At 54.1% G+C, this 17648-nt stretch overlaps 6 protein-coding genes across 6 annotated transcripts; 3 read left to right on the plus strand and 3 right to left on the minus strand.

Moving 5' to 3' along the window:
* Positions 1-797: 797 nt before the first annotated feature.
* Positions 798-3054, plus strand: AYO21_01649 (hypothetical protein; the record flags this gene model as incomplete). The annotated part of the gene is made up of 5 exons (XM_022651631.1): positions 798-901; positions 958-983; positions 1046-1430; positions 1536-1731; positions 1789-3054. 5 exons carry the CDS (start codon positions 798-800, stop codon positions 3052-3054), a joined length of 1977 nt encoding a protein of 658 aa, XP_022516144.1.
* A 1513-nt stretch (positions 3055-4567) lies between these two features.
* AYO21_01650 (hypothetical protein) lies at positions 4568-6560 on the plus strand (the record flags this gene model as incomplete). The annotated part of the gene is made up of 7 exons (XM_022651632.1): positions 4568-4769; positions 4843-5013; positions 5071-5124; positions 5180-5370; positions 5428-5551; positions 5602-6160; positions 6233-6560. The coding sequence occupies 7 exons, from the start codon at positions 4568-4570 to the stop codon at positions 6558-6560; spliced, it is 1629 nt and encodes a 542-aa protein (XP_022516145.1).
* Positions 6561-6791: 231 nt separating this feature from the next.
* Positions 6792-8637, minus strand: AYO21_01651 (hypothetical protein; the record flags this gene model as incomplete). Its single annotated transcript, XM_022651633.1, has 2 exons — positions 6792-8170; positions 8304-8637. The coding sequence occupies 2 exons, from the start codon at positions 8635-8637 to the stop codon at positions 6792-6794; spliced, it is 1713 nt and encodes a 570-aa protein (XP_022516146.1).
* A 780-nt stretch (positions 8638-9417) lies between these two features.
* AYO21_01652 (hypothetical protein) lies at positions 9418-10653 on the minus strand (the record flags this gene model as incomplete). Its single annotated transcript, XM_022651634.1, has 3 exons — positions 9418-10086; positions 10180-10389; positions 10510-10653. 3 exons carry the CDS (start codon positions 10651-10653, stop codon positions 9418-9420), a joined length of 1023 nt encoding a protein of 340 aa, XP_022516147.1.
* A 1352-nt stretch (positions 10654-12005) lies between these two features.
* On the plus strand, positions 12006-13826 carry AYO21_01653 (hypothetical protein; the record flags this gene model as incomplete). The annotated part of the gene is made up of 5 exons (XM_022651635.1): positions 12006-12249; positions 12331-12491; positions 12560-12688; positions 12757-12771; positions 12852-13826. The coding sequence occupies 5 exons, from the start codon at positions 12006-12008 to the stop codon at positions 13824-13826; spliced, it is 1524 nt and encodes a 507-aa protein (XP_022516148.1).
* An 892-nt stretch (positions 13827-14718) lies between these two features.
* Positions 14719-17156, minus strand: AYO21_01654 (hypothetical protein; the record flags this gene model as incomplete). Its single annotated transcript, XM_022651636.1, has 3 exons — positions 14719-15287; positions 15352-17062; positions 17127-17156. The coding sequence occupies 3 exons, from the start codon at positions 17154-17156 to the stop codon at positions 14719-14721; spliced, it is 2310 nt and encodes a 769-aa protein (XP_022516149.1).
* Between the last annotated feature and the right edge of the window lie 492 nt (positions 17157-17648).

Below are 17648 nucleotides of genomic sequence, written 5' to 3' on the forward strand. Positions count from 1 at the left end.
ACTAGACCAGAGTCGCTGAAAGGGTCTCCCCCTTGCCCCTGGGAAATATTAGGTTCGTCTAAATCAAGCGAGCGCTCGGGGACTAGCCGACATGGTTGACAAGGGCGAGTTGTCAAGAGCTTCGGTAGATCATCCGTCGTGTGGCACCCCCTGTTAGCTCCCCAGAACTGGTCGAGGGGATTCTTCCCTCCACGACAGTCGCAATCTGGGGTTTCTGCCAAAGGACCATCAAGACTGACTTGATTGAGATGACTTGAGCCATAGCCCATCTCCCGGTGTGATGCAAAGATGTCTCCACTGGCATTGGAGGCCCAGGATAGACTTGGAGGATCGACAGGACCATTGAAACGGGGCTTGAGATAGTCAGACGCGTCTTCCAGACTCAGCAGAAAAATACCTCATATCAAGATTGCCAGAGAGAGGAAGAAGTATGTGCTTGAGCATCCTTTTCCTACCAAGCCCGGCAAGGATCATGCTGAGTCAAATAGGGGAGGAGATGTAGATTTATTAAATGTGGCATTGTCCGCAGGAACAACGCCCTTCGACCAGGGTTCAGAGGCACCATCCCGATGGAAAAGGGAAGGCTGCGTAACCGCCACCAATTGTAAGCCGCCCTACAGCAAACTCCGCTCGTGTGCATTGGGCGTGGGATGCGTGTTCGGGAAGACGGAACAGCGCATTGACACTCGTCAACCTCTTGGCTTGATATCAATCCGTCTTTGATCTTTTGTCCTGCCCCATTCCCATTCATCCTACTCCTCTCCGTTTGACGGACCAGCACGTGCAGTCTTCGAGGAATGACCACAGATCGACGGTGCTCCTTCAATGGTAGCACAGCGGAAGAAGACTCAGAATTAAACGGCGAAGATGATGCTGGAGAATCTTCCCGCCTGGTTCCGAGGTAAATCATGTTTGCTGAACAATAGCGTTGTGACCACTTTCTGATGCCGTCTTTAGTTCCAGTCCCATATCCAGAGTCCTGAGTATGTTGAAACTGTCGACCTTGCACAATCTAGGACGTTTGCACTGACACGACGACTGACAGGACGTTTCCCTCGCTTTCTTCACCGCTCATCTGCCCCCCATGGCTGCGCTGTTGGTCACCGCAACCGGGACTTCTCTCATTACTCTGACTCTCGTGGGGTGAAGCGCAACTGTTTCTCTCAAGCAGTAGTCGAGATTTTTGCCACTGTCCGCGCCATCCTGGGATATTCATGGCTTAACAGCCTCTTGGTTTTCGTCCCGTTGGCCATCGCCAGCTACTTGGCTCGAGCGAACCATGTTCTGGTTTTCACAGCAAATGTCATCGCGGTAGTCCCATTGTCGAGCTTGCTCACCTGCGCGACGGAAAACATTGCACGAGAGTCGGGTGACGTGGTTGGAGCCTTGCTCAATGTGACGTTCGGAAACCTGGTTGAGATTGTGATCTTGTGAGTCCAGCACTGTATCATTACACAAACATCGAGAACTAACATCGACCAGTCTGTATGTTGACCGCTTCCAGTTCCTGGACTGTATCTGACTGACGACTCAAGTGCCGCCCTCTATCATAAGCAATATGAAGTGGTGCAAGCCTCTCTTTTGGGCTCGATCCTCGTGAACCTCTTGCTCGTCTTGGGATTAGCAATCCTGGCCGGAAGTTTTTATCGTCAAGAGCAGTCTCACAGAATAGAGGACGCACAAGCTCTGGCCTGCCTCCTCAGTGTGTCCGTCTTCAGCTTGCTCATACCTGTAAGGACCAAGTCAATTACAGAGTGCTAGGCATTGTCCGAGGCTGATGCATCTTAGAGTGCCCTTGTCCACTCCTTTGACGATCTAGAGTCTGCTAGACCAGCCGTGTTAACCTTGAGTCGAGCGTCTGCATTGACCTTGTTGGCCATCTATTTACTCTACATCTTTCTGCAGATCAAGAACACTATTGTCAACAGATCACCCGTGCGCGTTGTCGGTCCAGACAGCATAAATGGTTCTGTACGGATGAGTGGTGATGCTGCTGCTTCCAGTGGATTGTTATTTCCGCGTTCGATTCGGTTCCAAGATGAGGAAGAGGCCGGAGGCTATAAAAACACGCCCCTTGTGCGCAAAGACAGCTTGGAGATGTCTGCGTTCGATGATTCCGGACAATCACAAGTGGAGTCGGACGACATCAATGGACACCCGAACTTCGAAAGATCTGACGAGGATGAAGATGGCGACACACAGGGCCAGGAGTGGAAAACTTCGTCTGACAAGATACGGAACCCAAGAAGCTCCATCTATCAATTTCCTGCGCGTAGACAAGGACAGGATTCCGGCAATTCGAGTCAGCGGCACATGAGTCCTGCTGGCTTGCAGCCGTTACGGTCACACCGCTCGTCCTACGCAGGTTCAACATCCAGTCTGCCACGTCTGCTTTTGGGGAGCTCCATCGCCAATGTCGACAGTCCGAGTGATATTGTGAGGCTCGAGGACCCACCATTGGTTATTGGGAAACTAGCTTCTAGCTTACTCCTCGTTATCTCGTCCTTACTTGTGGCCTTTTGCGCCGAGTTCCTTGTGAACACACTCGACGATATTGTCGACTCCGGACCATTTTCGGAAGCATTCATCGGGCTCATTATACTTCCAGTTGCTGGAAATTGTGCGGAGCTCATCACTGCGACCGCGGTCGCCACTGTAAGTCGCATTTTACCCTCGAAACACGGATGTAACCAAGCGGTCACGCTAAGGACGCTGGTGTGGTTGGTAGAGGCTAACAGATATCTGCAGAAAGGCAAGTTCGACTTGGCCATCGGCGTCTCTGTTGGATCATCCGTTCAGATCTCTTTATTTGTCACGCCTTTGATCGTCATTGCGGGCTGGGCTCTGAACAGGGACATGACCATGTATTTTGGTATCTTTGAGACTGTGGCACTTTTCGCCACAACTTTTCTGGTGAACGTGCTCATTCTCTATCGCAAGTCAAACTTCTTGGAAGGAAGCTTGCTCTGTGCCTGCTACTTCATCATTGCAGTCGGAGCATATCTCTTCCCCACACCAGATCATCGAGCTCTGCATGACCGTCCTCCAGACTAGCTTGGGCCGCTTCGCAACGAGTAGTGGAGAGGATATCGGATTGAACAAGATTGGAACGGCGATCGGTCCTGAGGCCTTTTCACATCGCATCCTCCAAGCCTCGAGGTGCAATCCGAAACAGCAAGGTGTGACGCCAAAGCACCCTGGCTGAACGACGAGAAATGATGAACGAGACACGACGTACCTCAGATACTTTGGGGTAAAGCTGGAATGATGCAATTGTACTCACAGCTTTCGATTGATGAAAGTCGGATATGGGTCTTCGACGACGGATACCCCAGCTGGAGACAACTCTCGACTTGGTGAAATAGCAGAAGGAAATGAGGGGAGGCGTTACAGGCAAGGCTGAGGCGATGGTGGCAAGGCTGAATATGTTGACTCAACAAACCCAACTTGCCAAGTGATCATGACTCGTGAACACAGTCAGTCACCTGACTGAATTAAATCCCTGAATTAAATCCCAACATCATCCCCGGCCATCATCCGCTTTCAATGTCACCTAAAAACTTGCTTTGCACATTTAGCTTCGTTGTCACCGTGACACCCAAACATCTTACTGATAAGACGGCGATCTCTCCCCGCGATCAGTCTGGTACGATGGCAGGAATCGAAAAGCTCCTCAGTTTCTCAATTGCGGGCGGGGTACCATTTGTCCTGGGCTGTAATGACCATGTGCCTCAACTCTCAGATTTTGACGTATATCTGAGGCTTCAAACTCTCGGACATCTCGGATCATTACTGAGAACAAAGGTACCTGACCTGTGGCAAATCTCAGATACCCTTCCCCACGTATTCCTTATCTTTGTTGTATCTCGCTCGTGGATGGTCAGAACTACTGCATTGTTCGATCCCTTGTCCTCCTTCAAAGGTAAAATGCCACTTGACTGGTTAGCATGCAGTGACATCCATGACTTGCCGGTCAACCTTGGCGTATAGGATGTGATATGCTCCGCTCCTCGGTTATCGAGCTTGTTATCTGCCAATCGATAATCGCAAGGCCTTCTACTTTGTTCTTCTCCGCCTTTTCCTCCTCGAGGTCGCGGAGCCCGCTGCGGACCCTCAGAGGATGGGTCTGTGCAATGAGAACACGGCAAACAGCACTCGAAGGCCTCACTCATCACTGCCAAGAATCGGCGAAGGTCGTTTGAGGATTAAGCAAACACAAGTCGTGGGCCGAACTCAAGGTTATCCGTAACCGCAAACGTTCAGTCTCGGCTTCAGGCTGCCGCGATCCGCCCAACGGGCAATACAACGCTGCATTGGCCAATGGCTTTCGCGAGCTCTCAGTCTCCTATCTGAGGAGTGGTGTGACTGGTGTTTCTCTGAGAGCCGATCCTAGCAAACAGAGTTCTTCTAAGCATGCGCTATTCGCGAAGGTTTGTGCTGCACAAGAGCTTGGGACAGGGCAGGATTCTGGTATGATGACATAGCTCGCTTGCCGGGGTTCATATTTGGCTGATGCTGCACCCTTACTCGGACGTCAACTCTCATCGAAGCTCACCCTCTTCACAAAATGATGAACAAGTTGTTTAACCGATGGGACGTCCTTCTGGTGGTGGGCAGTTTCCTGCTGTCCGCCGCTTCCGGGCATCGTCGAGATGTTTCTCAAAATCGAGGCTTTACTCCAAGAGCGTTGGAGGATATGCGAGCTATGTCTCTCTACGGCAGGGATACCCCAGTGGCAGACCGACAGTATTACACCAATGCGACCAAGAGTGAGTCTGAAACCCCTAGCCCGCCTATTGCCTTCCTTAGCAATTGCGCTTGACTAACGATGGCGCAATATAGAATACTATGTTGAGTCATTGCCCGACATCCCAAAGAACTTTATGACCGAGATGTACTCGGGCGTTATCCCACTCAACATGTCCGACGATAGCCGTGGCATGTTCTTCGTCTACCAGCCTCGTGTTGGTCCACCGGTCGAAGAGATCACTATTTGGTTCAATGGCGGTCCAGGTAGGACTCTGCAAACTAGTTGCGGGATGTTCCATTGATTGAGATCGCAGGCTGTAGCTCTCTCGAAGGGTTTCTTCAAGAGAATGGCCGAATTCAATGGTCTTGGGGACAGTATGTGTTCCACAACGGTTGGGCGCGAATTTCTGCACCACCCAACACTCTCCAGGGACACACAGATACTTGATGCTAAGCAAAAGCAGATACGCACCGGGAATCAACCCCTATTCATGGGTAAATCTAACCAACATGTTATGGGTGGAATATCCGATCGGCGTGGGGTTTTCACGAGGCGAGCCGACCGCCACGAATGAAGAAGAACCTGCTGCTGAATTCATCGAGTTCTTCCGCAACTTCCAAGTAAGACTCAAATCGACCCGAAATTGCCTCTGAGGTATGCATACTGAGAACTCCTAGACGATTTTCAACATCAGCAACTATAAGATTTACGTCACGGGTGAAAGCTACGCTGGCCGATACGTCCCGTATGTTGCGAATGCAATTCTCGATCAGAACGATACTACGCATTTTAATCTCTCAGGTACTGGCCACCATGAGATTCCGTGACAGGTAGTTGACCATTTGTCTTAGGTGCTTTGGTCTACGATCCGTGCATCGGGTCTTACGACTATTCCAACGCCATCGCGATATACCCGTGGATTCAACAGAACAACAACATCATGGGGTTCAACAGCACATTTGTCGATCTTCTCGCCCAACGTGACCAGAGCTGTGGCTACTCGCAGTATCGCGAGGACTTCTTGCAATTCCCGCCCAATGGCACGCAACCACCCCTCTATCTCAATTCGACGGCCGACCCTGACTGCGACCTGTGGGATCTCGTGTATGACAGCGCTTACAGCGTCAATCCATGCTTCAACGTCTACGAACCGAACCTACAGTGCCCCTTACTCTCCGACCCTCTCGGGTTCCCCAGCGATCTAATCTACTCATATCCTGGATTGCCGCCGTACTTCAACCGCACCGACGTGAAGAAAGCTTTGCATGTTCCTGTGGACAGTGACTGGGCACTATGCACCGGACCAGTGTTTGTAGGTGAAGGCGGTCCACAGGATCTGGGAGATTTGAGCCTCGACCCAATTCAGGCCGTGCTACCCAGAGTCATTGAAGCTACAAATCGTGTCTTGGTGTACGTTTCTCCTGGCTAGGAATAATTCTCTGCCATATTCTATCGGCCTTCCGCGAGCTAACTTGTCATCAGGTCCAATGGTGCCCTAGACATGGATCTCCTCTTGAACGGGACCATGCTCGCCATCCAGAACATGACATGGAACGGGCAGCTCGGCTTCCAGACGGCGCCTTCGAAGCCCATCATCATCAACATCCCGGACATCCAGTACCAGCAAGTCTTCACCGACAGCGGTTTCGACGGCTTCGACGTCCACCAAGGAGTCATGGGCGTGCAGCACTTTGAGCGTGGGCTGATGTGGGCCGAGACCTATCTCAGCGGCCACATGCAACCCCAGTTCCAGCCGCGGAGCTCGTATCGGCACCTGCAGTGGCTGCTGGGAAGAATTGACGCACTTTGAGAGAAGAGGTCAAAGTTACGAACCCGGCGGGAGTGCCCGTGATTCGTTTGTTCGCCAACACAAAGCAGAACCTTTCTGTCAAAGCAAAACTGTGAGAACGACAGAAAAACGTGTATCTATTTGGTAATATGTAGATAGGATATCCCTTTTCTCGCCGTAATCTACTCATTTCCCATGTCCCCATGTTCCTTTATGAAGATAGATGCCAGGAGGTTTTTGTTTGTGAGAGACTCAATCCATCGTGCCCAAGTCGTCTGCCACGGTGAACTTTGCACTCGTCTTCTCCCTGACCATGTCGACGGTGACGCCCTTTGCGGTTTCCTTGAGTGTCAAGCCCTTGCCGCCGAGCCGGTCGACCTCGAAGACGGCCAGCTCGGTGATGATCATGCTGACGACGCCCTTTCCCGTCAGGGGCAGGTCACACTCGTCGACGATCTTGCTCTGGCCGTCCTTGTCGGTGTGGTAGGTGCAGACGATGATCTTTGTCTGGTCCGGGTTGCTGACCAGGTCCATGGCGCCGCCCATGCCGTTGAACGCCTTGCCTGGGATGATGTAGTTGGCCAGGTCGCCCTGGGCCGAGACTTGGAGCGCGCCCAGGATCGACACGTCGATGTGGCCGCCGCGGATCATGCCGAACGACTCGGCCGAGTCGAACGTCGACGCGCCCGGCACCAGCTTGATGGGCTCCTTGCCCGCGTTGACCGTGTCCGGGTCGGCCGTCTCGCGCGACTCCGGGTACGGTCCCATCCCGATGATGCCGTTCTCGGACTGCAGCCACACCTTGGTCGAGGCCGGAAGGAACGAGGGCGCCAGCGTCGGGATCCCCACGCCCAGGTTGACGTAGTACCCGTCCTTGAGCTCCTTGGCCGCGCGGCGGGCGATGCGGTTGCGCCGGGCAATCTCGGGACTCTGGGTCTGGTCGTCGGCCGTCGTGGCCTGCTCGGCCTGCGCGGCGAGGACGAGCTTCTCGATGTTCTTGGGCGACGTGGCCGGGCAGATGCGGTCGACGTAGATGCCGGGCAGGTCGACGTGGTCCGGGTCCAGGGCGCCGACGGGGACAATGTTCTCGGCCTCGACGATGGCCAGCCGCGCCGCCTTGGGCATCAGCACGCCGTACGCCTTGGTCGTGGTGCGGAAGATGCAGTTGCCCGCCTCGTCGGCCTTCCAGGCCCGCACGATGGCCACGTCGCCCCGCAGCGCCGTCTCCATCATATACGTGCGGCCGTCGAAGGTTCGCGTCTCGCGCGCCCGCCCGGGCTCCACGACCGCGTGTTTCCCCGTCTGCGGGTCCTTGGGCCCCAGGCGCATGGGGATGCCGCCCGTCTCGATCAGCGTGCGCGCCCCCGTCGCCGTGAAGAAGGCCGGGATCCCCGCCCCCGCCGCCCGCAGCCGCTCCGCGATCGTCCCCTGCGGACACAGCTCGATCGACACCTGTCCGTCGTGGTACTGCTTGCCGAGCGGCTTGTTGGTGCCGATGAACGACACGATCATCCGCGAGATCTGGCCCGTCGACGTCAGCTTGGCCAGTCCGTATTCGCCCGCGCCGGCGTTGTTGGACACCACCGTCAGGTCGCGGATGCCTTTTTTGCGGATGGCGTCGATCAGAGTTTCTGTATTCCCATCTCAATGGTTAGTTTTTGTTTCTGTCTTTGACCTCGAAGTAGTTTTGATTGTAAAGAAACCGAGAGGCCATATCCCAACCAGATAGGATGATGACGAGGATGATGACGACAACGCACGCACCTGCTACGCCGCACAGTCCAAAACCTGCACTCAGAACGGTGACGCCATCGGGGACATCGGCAATGGCATCGTCTGCGCTCTTGAAGACCTTGGACGCCCCTCGATCAACGACGGGCGCTTGTCGTCGTGGTTGTGCCGAGACGGCCTCTTGTCGTTCCCTCCGGCTCGATTTGGCGCTGAAGTACCGCTTCTTGACCTGCGTCCTCGGAGCAAGAGATATCAGAGCTGTCGACGACAAGGGCCGTAACGACCGCGATGACGGAGCCACCGATATAAAGCATCGCGCAACAATCATCGCTCTTTGAGAGCCCGCGGGCCCTGCGAGGAGGGTCATGGAGCCAGGCACACTCGGGTGTTTTCTTTCGATCTTCTCTCCCTCTCTCTCTCTTTTTGGGCTTTGTTTCTATGTGGTATTATACACTGCCTGGACAAGAGGAGCTCCCCCAAGGTCAATCACGGCCACCGCCCGTGCACGCTTAAACCGATGTATGTATGGATGGATAGATGGAGGAACAGTCAACGCCGACAACGGAGGCGAAACACCAGCCAACTGCTGAACCGTGTAATTAACACCGAGTAGTTGACCCTTCGTACAAATAACTCCAATGGAGAAGGCGAAACAGCCCCACAAGGGGACCTTTTTGATGGGGAAACCTGATTCGCACGACCGGCGGTTTTCCGTTGGGTTTTGGTGTTCGGCTATTGATCTGAAACCCGAGTGGGGAGAGGTGGGAGGATATACCGAAAGTCCTGCTTTACACGTGGTGTTTTCGGCGGTGTCGGGAAATGTTTTGATTGCCTCGTGGTACTTGTGAATTTAGCAGAATTCCGGGGTCCAGAGATTGTTGCTTGTTCACCTCGAAGATGAAGATGTATATATGATATATTGATGTCTTGATGTGCTAGGTATGGTGTGTATGAGAAAATGTGGTCTCTTACATCATGTCTCTCTCAGTGCGAGTCTGAACAGGGAGAGGAGTGATATTGCGTGAAAGCAACAATAACACCGGAAAAGAGGCTGCACGCTACCACTATCTACTGTAGGTAAGTCACAAGCTTACAATCAATCAATACAAAATATTGAAAAGACGGTACAAAAGGAGGTTTGTCCAGCTCACGGCAACCCCATCCTCTTGGTCGTCCGCTCGTTATGGCCCCATGCATCCACGCTGCCATCGTGCACCGTACACCTCCTCATATCGCGGGCGAATTTCTCCATAAACGTGCCCTCGCCGGCCTTGTGCATGACGCAGGTGTTGTCCCAGACGACCAGGTCGCCCTCGTTCTCCCACTCGACGCTGACGACGTACTTGGGCTGCGCGGCGTGCGCGAGCAGTCTCTCGATGAGCTCCGTGCCCTGCGGCTCGGGAACCCGTTCAAACGGCTGCGTCGGCGTGGGCACAAAGTCAGCCGACCGGGGCGTCTTGTACTCGAGGTGGTGCATGTGGTTGGCGATGTAGAGGTTGCGCCGTCCGCTGGGCCGGTGCGTCTGGACCACGTCGTGCCGCCCAAAGGGAAACTCTTCTGGGTTCACGTCCTTCAGCCACGGGCTGTCCTTGGGCGCGGCTTTCTTCCGCGAATGCATCAGGCTGTGCGCCCCAATATACTCGTTCTCGAGCAGGTCGCGGCGCAGGTCTTCGGGAAGCTCGTCAAAGGCGGTTCGCGTGTCGGCGAAGTCGGTGTTGCCGCCGTGGCCCCTGGGGGGGAGCTGGTGGGCGCGAAGGAGACTATAGCCGGCTCGTCGGGGGTTGAAACTCGAGTCGACGTGAAAGATCGAATTGCCCTGTTAACAGGTAGGAAGGTAAGTATACTGACCCATGCTCTGGACATTTGGGGAGAAATGGCAAAATGGCCCAGATGGATTGTTCCTGCTTACCAGACCCATGTGATGACGTTTACTTCCAATTTTGACAAGTTGCCCGTCGTCCTCTTGGTTCGAGACGTCGAACAGCTCATCAAACGGGAAGCGATTCTTGCGACCTAAAGTCAGATATGGCTTGACGTCGTCTAGTTCGCCAAAGAGGGCGGAGAAGGCAACATGTCGTGCATCGTCGAGACCGGCATTGCGGAAAACGAGCACTCCATACTATGAATATCACGTCAGTTTATCAACAGTGCCGAAGCTGAGGGGAGAGTATATCGTCGGCATTAAAAAACTGATGATGAATCCCGCTGTTGGAATGGCATGAGGGGGGAATGGACATACGTCGACAATGGCTCGACGGATTTCATCAAATACGTCCTTCTCAACAGGCTTGGAGAAATCCACCCCAGTGACCTCAGCTGCAAACGTCGGGCCGAGCTGCTTCAGCCCGATGTAGTGGTACTCGGTATCTGTGGCGTGAGGCATCGTCCACGGTCACTTAGGGGCGAGAAGGCAAAAGGGAAACACTATGATCTTCTGTTCTTCAGCCTTAATGATGGATTCGTCGTCCTTTCACAAGGGTGGAAAAACGCCCAAGGTATTTGCTCAATCTTTTATCACTAGCCTGTCGTCTGGAAGGGCGCAAGTTCATTAACCGGACACCCGTCGATTTAATGCCGCCCCCGCGGGAGGAAACCGATGGTCGTATTAACGAGAGATAAGCGGGATCCTCGACGAAGAAGAGATATCTCGGAGTTTCCCGCACGAAGCAGAGCGAGTAAGCTAGGCTTGGACGATAAGATATATATATCGAGACATGGAAAGAAACCAGGTCAGGAGACGTTGATGCTCAGCTTACCTACCTGGCTAGACGGCAATACGGATATCCGGAAACCAATTACTGCAAACTGCCTTGGAGATTTGGTTCTATACTGCCGAGTAGAAAGTCCCTCTTCCCCCGCGGGGGAGGTCGAGATACCGAGGCTGGGTGGGAAAAGGGGTTGATCCCCCATATTTGTTTGTGGAGAGGGAAAACCATTTTGCGGGGGTCAAAGCATGTGGCATGTCAATTCGCTCCTCCTTGTGGCGTCTCTTCGAAGCAGACGAATGTTTGAGAATTATTGAGTCAATGACGTCCCATAAGAGCTGAATCCCCAAGCTCGTTCGGCCTTTATTGCCCCGGTACCGGGACAACCTCCCCCATGTCCATGCATGCGTGCCCTTGGATTGCAATCAATCTGGATTCACAGGTCCCTGGGGTCCTCCATCTCCAGACCGCCAGCTTACTCGTACAGATCAACCTGCCTCGTTCTGGGCGTGCGGAGAGAGATCAGCATGCATTTCCCTGAAAGAGGAGGATCAGAACAACCCTGCCACGCGCTGCGCAAATCGCTTCATCATTTCGTGCTTGGCTGTCTCCTCGCGACCTGCATGATACTCCTTTGCGACTCTGCTTTCCGGCGGATCATTACCCGGGACGACGGAACTCGCTCCCTATCCAGACGTGAAATAATGCGCCAAGCCAGGGACTGATAGCTGTGGACGAGGCACAGGGGACTTGTCCAAACCATCGGTCGACAAACCCCATGCGCCCGCCGGGGTCTACGCCGATCCGGCAGACAGGATGGCAAGTTGGAGCTTTATGAGAGGGAGAGATGTTCAAATACCGACAGTATGTGCGCAAGAAGACGAGGGTCGTGAATCTCGACGCCTCTCCTCTTTTTCTTCTCTTGTTTTGCTCGATACTGTGAAGAAACACCTCTGGCCTTGTCGGGCATTTCTGTTTCGAGCAGGATACCTATACACGATAGACGTCCGGTTGAGGACATTGTCACACCATGGCGAGCACCACTACAACCCTCCCAGAACCCATCACCATATCAAAAGAGGTGGGCGTCGAGACCAGCGGCGTCCATGTCGAAAAGGTCTCGGAGCACGAACAACTCGTCGCGAGACTAAATAACCTCGACCCTCCGATAACGCCAGACGAAGTCAAACGGGTGAGGAGGAAGATTGATCTACGCCTCCCGCCGTTCCTGATGGTCCTGTATATCTTCACCTGGCTGGACCGTGGAGCATTGGGTAGGTGATCCGTTCTTTCTTTGCTATTCACCCTAAGTTCATGCGCGTGCATGGTCGACACTGACACGGTCGGGAACTCAGGTAATGCTGCCCTGATGGACATCAAGACAGACCTCAACCTCTCAGGAGCTCAGTTTAGTCTCGCCGTCAGCATGTTCTTCGTCGGTACCTGCGTCGCCGATCTGTTCACCAACGTTGGAATGCGATATATTCGTCCAAGTCTGTATCTCTCTGGGGCAATGGTAGGTCCATCCGTGCTTTGGGACAGATCTCTCGAAGAGTTGTTCACGCTGACTTGACTCACATGTAGATCATCTGGGGTATCATGGCGACACTCCAGGCAGTTGCCGGTGGAGCTGCCGGGTTATATGCCATCAGGTTCTTTCTGGGTATCTTTGAGGCTGCGTTCATCTCAGGGGCGCCATACTTGACAACTGTGGTAAGTACATAAGTCTGCACCACTCACTCAGCAATGGTCTATGTATCCATGCTAATAGTGACCTACAGATGTATCCTCGAGCGGTAAGCGCCTGTCTTCTACCAAATCCACCTGACGAGGCAGGCTTAAGAAATACCTACTGACTTCGAATATACACGTCTAGGAATGGGGCAAGCGTATCTGCGTCTACCTCTCAGCAACGCCCATCGCCGGAGCCTTTGGTGGCTGGATCGCCTGGGGCGTGGCGCACATCTCCAACCCGCACATTGAAAACTGGCAGGTCCTGTTCATCCTCGAGGGTCTGCTGACCATCGCCTTTGGCATCCTCTGCATCTGGGTGCTGCCGGACCGCCCACACAACACGCGGTGGCTCAGCCCGCGCGAACGCGACGTGGCCGACTGGCGGATGATGAACGACGGCAACCGCACGCACGGCAAGGTGCACTGGGCCGTGGTGGCGCGGCAGCTGCAGGACTGGCGCATGTGGGCCAACATCGCCATCTACATGTGCCAGGTGATTTCGACGTACACGATCGCGACGTTTACGCCCATCATCGTCAACACGATGGGTTTCGACAAGGTCAAGGCGCAGCTGATGGTCGCGCCGCCCTACTGCGTCGCCTTCGTCATGGTCTTCGTCGTCGGGTACCTGTCGGACCGGCTCAAGTCGTGCTCGGGCCTGCTGGTGGTCAACTCGGTCGTCGCCGCCGTGGGGGACCTGATGCTCGTCCTGCTCCCCTCGCGGTACAACCACGCCCGCTACGGCGCCACCTTCCTCACCCTCACGGGTATTCTCTCCGGCGTGACCCTCTCGGTCGGCAACATCACGGGCAACTGCTGCGGCGACATCAAAAAGGCCATCGCCTCGGGCCTGTTCCAGGCCTTTGGCTCCACCATGGGCGTCGCCACGGGCTACCTCTTCCCCCAGAAGGACGGGCCCGAGTACAAGACAGGCTTCTGGGTCCTGTTCGCCTGCACCTGTTTCACCGGCACGGGCGCCGCCATCATCACCGTCCTCAACGTCCGCGAGAATCGCAGGCGCGACGCCCTCTACGGCCCACCGCCCACGGACCGCGTCGTCGACTTTGACGAGGACGGCTTGATGGAGAAACACCCTCATTGGAGGTATTACAGGTGATCGAACGAGAGGGTGAGCGGGGCTTGCGAGGTTGTGAGCTGGTGAGCTAGAGGACAAGTCAGCCCTGCAGCAAGCAGACGAGCAACCGAGGAGGGTTGTTTTGTGTGATGGTTTAGGGGATAGATCCTCTCGCACAGGCATGGGTTGGTTGGGATTGGACGAGGACACGCGAGACGAGAAAAGGGTGATTTGCAGTACTTATACACCCACCAATCAATCAATCAATCAATCAGTCTAAGTGGTCGTCAGTCAGCAGGTATGTGCCTCGAAATACTTGTAGACCACCCAACCGAGCAAGACAAGTTACAGGCCAATAAACATGGATGCCCGGTCATCTCGACCTCTCAACGGGCCTTTCTTCGTCCAAGCTAGCATCTCTCAATCCTCGTATTGATTATCAATTGATACTACCCTGGGTCCGAGGCGTACAAATGTTCTCAAGAGGTACATATAGTCCAATATGCTACGCCCAGGGCCATATAATTCAATCCTTATTCAGATGTATGCACAGTCTCATCATATTGAAATTACCCAAAGTTGAAGCATAAGCCCGATAGGAACATAGACTGAGTCACGCTGGATCATTGGAACAGGTGAAGTGATAGTAGATAAATAGATAGCTTGCCGGGCATCACTGGATGAAATGGCGCCCTGGTCAGCGTCATCATTCCCTCCTTACTGATGGTATATATGCACCACTTGAACAGGTCTTTACCTAACCCAAAATACTACCACGACGGTGCGACGAGCTGGTTGACATGCACACTTTTCAAACGCCATGATTGAACCCCTTCCCCCCTTTTATTCGTCTTGAAACCCCCCTACCCGAGTGACCGCCTCCGTGCATCCCCAATATAACTCCCCGAATACTTCGCTTGTGCGTGGAATAATGCTACATGGCACATTCGTGGATCCCGCCGGGACCGAGTTCGTTATACTCGCTCCGGCTTAGGAATCCCTTGCTGTTACCCTGGTCCACAATAAACACCACTTTGGCAGCCACTTGAGCTCCCAAGAACCCAGCTTCTTCCATGCCGGACATGGCTGGAGTCTTCCACTCGGGGAAATACTCGGGCGGTTTCACGACTTTGATGGAGATGGGCGTTTGGGAGAATCCCCTATGTTGGTGGGAGAGTGTCGACATGGGGTTGTTTGGATCGGACCCGACCATTGGCGTTGGTGTCCCTACCAGAGAAGGATTCATACCGGGCACTTGAAGATGGTGCGGTTGCGTGTGAGGCTGCATCATGTTCTTGGTTGCGGCAACAAGCAAAGGGTTAACACCATGACCCCCCGGATTATGGAAGGCGTGGTTTCCCTGGCCGGGAATGGGTGTGTTTGTGCCGGGCGTGGCGACCGGAGTTGTGAAATTCGAGGGAAGCTCAGAGGTAAAAATGGTGGCAGTTGACGGAGACAAAACATATCGTGAGTTGAGCACCGAGAGAAGGTTTGACGTGAAGCCTGTTGTCACGGCACAAGGCATGGTTAGCAACAGCGCTTTCTCTCAATCCCAAATCAAACCTACCTCTGATTCGACTTCCATTTCCCAATATGATCAGATTGTCCCAGAGTGTCGCCCGCTGGGGAATGTCTGGAACACTCGAGATGGTATGATGGATCGCCTCGGCAATTATGTCAATGATGCCCTCAGAAGCTCCTGGAGCGGGAGTCGTTGCCATGAATCGTTCAACACCAACTTCAATCTCCCGTTTTCGTTTTCGACTCAAGGGCAGACCTCCTTCCGTCGACTCCTCCACCGGCACAAAGTCCACATAGGTGAAAGAAGCGCGTTCTCGTTCTGAGTTGCGTAGTCGGACTTGTCTGGTCGCATCAACGGCGCCGCCTTTCTTCGCCGCTGCTTTTTCGGCCTTTTCCCGTTCGCGCTTTGCGAGCAACTCGGCAGCGTTGTCGCGCGCAACGATGGCGGCGACATCAAGAACACCGTCATTGTCCTCTTCATCGCCATTAGGACCTTCTTCACCAACCATGGTTCCCATCCCTGGACCTCGAGGTGCCTGTCCCGGTCTCAGTCCCTCGCCATCCTTTGCGTTCATTCCAGAATCCAACGCTCCTGTAGATGCCGCGGCAGCTGGATTGGCGGCAACAACAGCCGTACTGCTGGAGGTAGACTTTGGATAGGGAGTTCCAACAGGCAAAATCTCGCAAATCGGGCTCTTTTTCAATTGCTCTGCCATATCTTCGTCGAACCCTTGACTCTCCAACAACTGCTGTAGCCGAAGTGTCATCGCGCGTCCGCCACAACCAGAAAGCGCCATGCCCCGTCCAAGTTCGTTCACCTGAAAGTCTGTAACTGCACTGACATCACATTTCTCATGCCCGACATCCAACACCAGCGCAGTCGGCACGCCATATGCATAGCACGCCGTCAACGCGGCGTCCATTAGACAGAAGGCTGGGATCTTCCAATGTTCAAAGACGTATTGGGTAATCATTTCATGATCTCTGGCACTCCAACACGGCTGTGCGACGAAGAGAACCGGCATGTGGAAGGGTGGAGAGATCATGTTGTAGATGTGCGAAAGAAGGGCGAAAAAACAGGGCCAATTCTCAATGTGCCCTTCCTTGATCGGGTAGACAGCGCCTTCGGTAGACCAATGGTCGTCCTCGAAAACTTCCGTGGTTTCCTCTTCGACTTCGGCCGTGGCTTCTCCTCCTTCTTGGGGTGCTGCGGGTTGTACTTCCTGGTCCGGCTGCGGAGCCATCTCAGTGTCCCCAGTCTCGGGTTTAGAGGCTTCCTCAGCTGCAGGAGCCTCTTTCATCTCGACATCCTCCAACGGAGCAGGTTCTTGTTTTGGCTCTTCAGCTTTAGCTTGCTCATCGGCCGGCGGTTCTTCCACCTTGGGCTGGGGATCTGGTTCTCCATTTGGCTGCGTGGTTTGGGGAACTTCGCCATTGGTTTGCTCAGCCTCGGCCGCTGCCCCATCTATCTGGTCGCCATTTGCTTGTTCGGTCTTTTTATCCTCGCCATCTGGAACAGGAATATCTGGTTTGGCATCGACCTCAATCGGTTCCGGCTCAGCAGGCGCAGGGGCGGGCGCGGGTTCCGGTTCGACCACTTTCGGCTTCGTCGTGATCTTGGTTCTGATCTTGATGGGTTCCCATTCTCCAGGATTGGCGCCCGCGAACATGCGCGTGGGAAAGCGATACCTCGGAGGAGTAAAAGACTCGGGCAACCCGAGCTGTGCGGCGGTGATTTGCGAGCCAGGCGCAATGATCTAGGAGAGGGTCAGCAAAAGCGGTTCTTTGGTGTTGTCCTTTGCGCGCGGCAGTGATGCTTACGAGCACATGCTCATCTTTAAAAGGAGGCATCGCGGGGTTACGCGGTCACATTTATCTATCCTTGTCAATGGGACTGGCGCGGCGGATCGCAAATCATGAGGGACATTTTTCTGTCGCGCCGCAAGACGAACTGCGCATTGCGACGCGAGGCTCTGCCAAGAATCAAGGCTGCGCTCAAAGTTGAAATGCTCTACGGCATTTTGCAGACGTGGTGTCATTGATCCACCGGACGCAAGGCAGTCTTGGCAGTCAAGCAACTGCGCAGTTTCAGTAATAATAATAGTGGGTGATGGAACTCTCATCCCCACCAGCTCTAGCCATGATCGTCCAAGGCAACTACTGCTAATAAATTCAAGACTCCATGGCACCACAAAAGCTGTGCACTTACTTTGCGAAGGGACGATGTATGAAGGGCAACCGTTGCACTTTCTCTCATGAGCGGACCATAGACAGCGAGCAACATGTCAGCGCGGGCGCATACACTCCACGCACCGCGATTGAACACTTCGATACTACTGTAGC

Source organism: Fonsecaea monophora (genome assembly GCF_001642475.1).
Source record: "Fonsecaea monophora strain CBS 269.37 chromosome Unknown Scaff6, whole genome shotgun sequence".
Classification (NCBI taxonomy): domain Eukaryota; kingdom Fungi; phylum Ascomycota; class Eurotiomycetes; order Chaetothyriales; family Herpotrichiellaceae; genus Fonsecaea; species Fonsecaea monophora.